The sequence below is a fragment of the Palaemon carinicauda genome, chromosome 15, assembly GCF_036898095.1.
Source record: "Palaemon carinicauda isolate YSFRI2023 chromosome 15, ASM3689809v2, whole genome shotgun sequence".
Classification (NCBI taxonomy): domain Eukaryota; kingdom Metazoa; phylum Arthropoda; class Malacostraca; order Decapoda; family Palaemonidae; genus Palaemon; species Palaemon carinicauda.
In genome coordinates this window covers 116325822-116327234 of record NC_090739.1, presented here as the reverse complement: position 1 = coordinate 116327234, position 1413 = coordinate 116325822, and the positions used below count along the sequence as shown (strand labels likewise).

Genomic DNA, 1413 nt, shown 5'->3' with positions numbered 1-1413 from the left:
ATAGATGTACTGATTGATAATAGCCAAATGACAAATGAAGCCACTAAAGGATCAGCTTCACAATGATTTTTCCGTTGATGTTAATATCCCTAAAATGAAATATGATAGAATCCTACAACACAGCATGATCATTTTCCCGTTATAGTTTATGGCTTCTTGGTACAGAATTTACGGCTGTAAAAAGCCCATGTGTTTTGTAATAATAACAATACTGTAGAATAATGTTTCTTTCGTGATAGATTTAGTAGCTTTAAACCAGTAAAAAGGTTATCTGTTCTTTCATAATTAACCTCTCAATAATTTCCTCGCAATAACGATTGACTTACGAATAAATCTAAGGAAGTTATATGAATTCTACATTAAAAACTGGAATGGTAATAAAGATATTAGTGATAAAGATGGAAGAATATATTTGAAATTCTCAATATTCACTGAATTTATGAACGATATTCATTATTGTGATTGTTTTATTAATAAAAATATTGATAATAAAGATGGTGCGGGTGGACCCGGCCAGCGCCAGGGGGGCGGGGCAGTCCGGCCAGCGTCAGCGGGAGCGGGGGCAGCCCCCAGCGGGAGCGGGGGCGCCCCCGCAGTGCCAGTGGGAGAGGGGGAGATCCCCCAGCTCCAGCGGGAGAGGGGGAGCCCCCCAGCGCCAGCGGGAGCGGGTTAGCTCCCTTGCCCCAGCGGGAGCGGGAAAGCCCCCCAGCGGGAGCGGGGCACCCCCCCAGCGCCAGCGGGAGAGGGGAAGCCCCACAGCGCCAGCTGGGAGAGGGGGAGCCGCCCTTGCGCCAGCGGGAGCAGGGCACCCACCGAGCGCCAGCGGAGAGGGGGAGCCCCCCAGCGCCAGCGGGAGCGTGTTAGCCCCCTTGCGACAGCGGGAGCGGGGCAACCCCCCCAGCGGGAGTGGGGCACCCCCCCCAGCGCCAGCAGGAGAGGGATAGCCCCCCAGCTCCAGCGGGAGAGGGGGAGCCCCCCAGCTCCAGCGGGAGCGGGTTAGCCCCCTGGCGCCAGCGGGAGCGGGAAAGCCCCCCAGCCCCAGCGGGAGCGAGGGATCCCCCCCAGCGCCAGCGGGAGAGGGGGAGCCCCCCACTCCAGCGTGAGCGGGTTAGCCCCCTTGCGCCAGCGGGAGCGGGGAAGTCCCCCAGCACCAGCGGGAGCGGGGGAGCCCCCCCCAGCGCCAGCGGGAGCGGTGGCCGCCGAGTGCCAGAGGGAGCCGGGTAGCCGCCCAGTGCCACCCGGAGTGGGGGAGCCCTTCCCTCCCACCAGGTGGGAGGGGACGGAACCGCCAGGCCAACGATATAGAGTTCCTGTATCAGGCTTAGTTTTAAGAAAAAAAAATGACGAAGAAGTCTTCATAAGAGCTCCTGAGGTATTTTTAGAAAGTCTTCAGAGAAGAATTGCATTCTTTCG

The 1413-nt window shown here is 56.8% G+C and overlaps 1 protein-coding gene across 1 annotated transcript; it reads left to right on the top strand.

Annotated features, from left to right (window-relative positions):
- Window positions 1-494: 494 nt before the first annotated feature.
- On the top strand, window positions 495-944 carry LOC137654148 (cuticle collagen 40-like). Its single transcript, XM_068387788.1, has one exon. The coding sequence runs from the start codon at window positions 495-497 to the stop codon at window positions 942-944; it is 450 nt and encodes a 149-aa protein (XP_068243889.1).
- Window positions 945-1413: the final 469 nt, after the last annotated feature.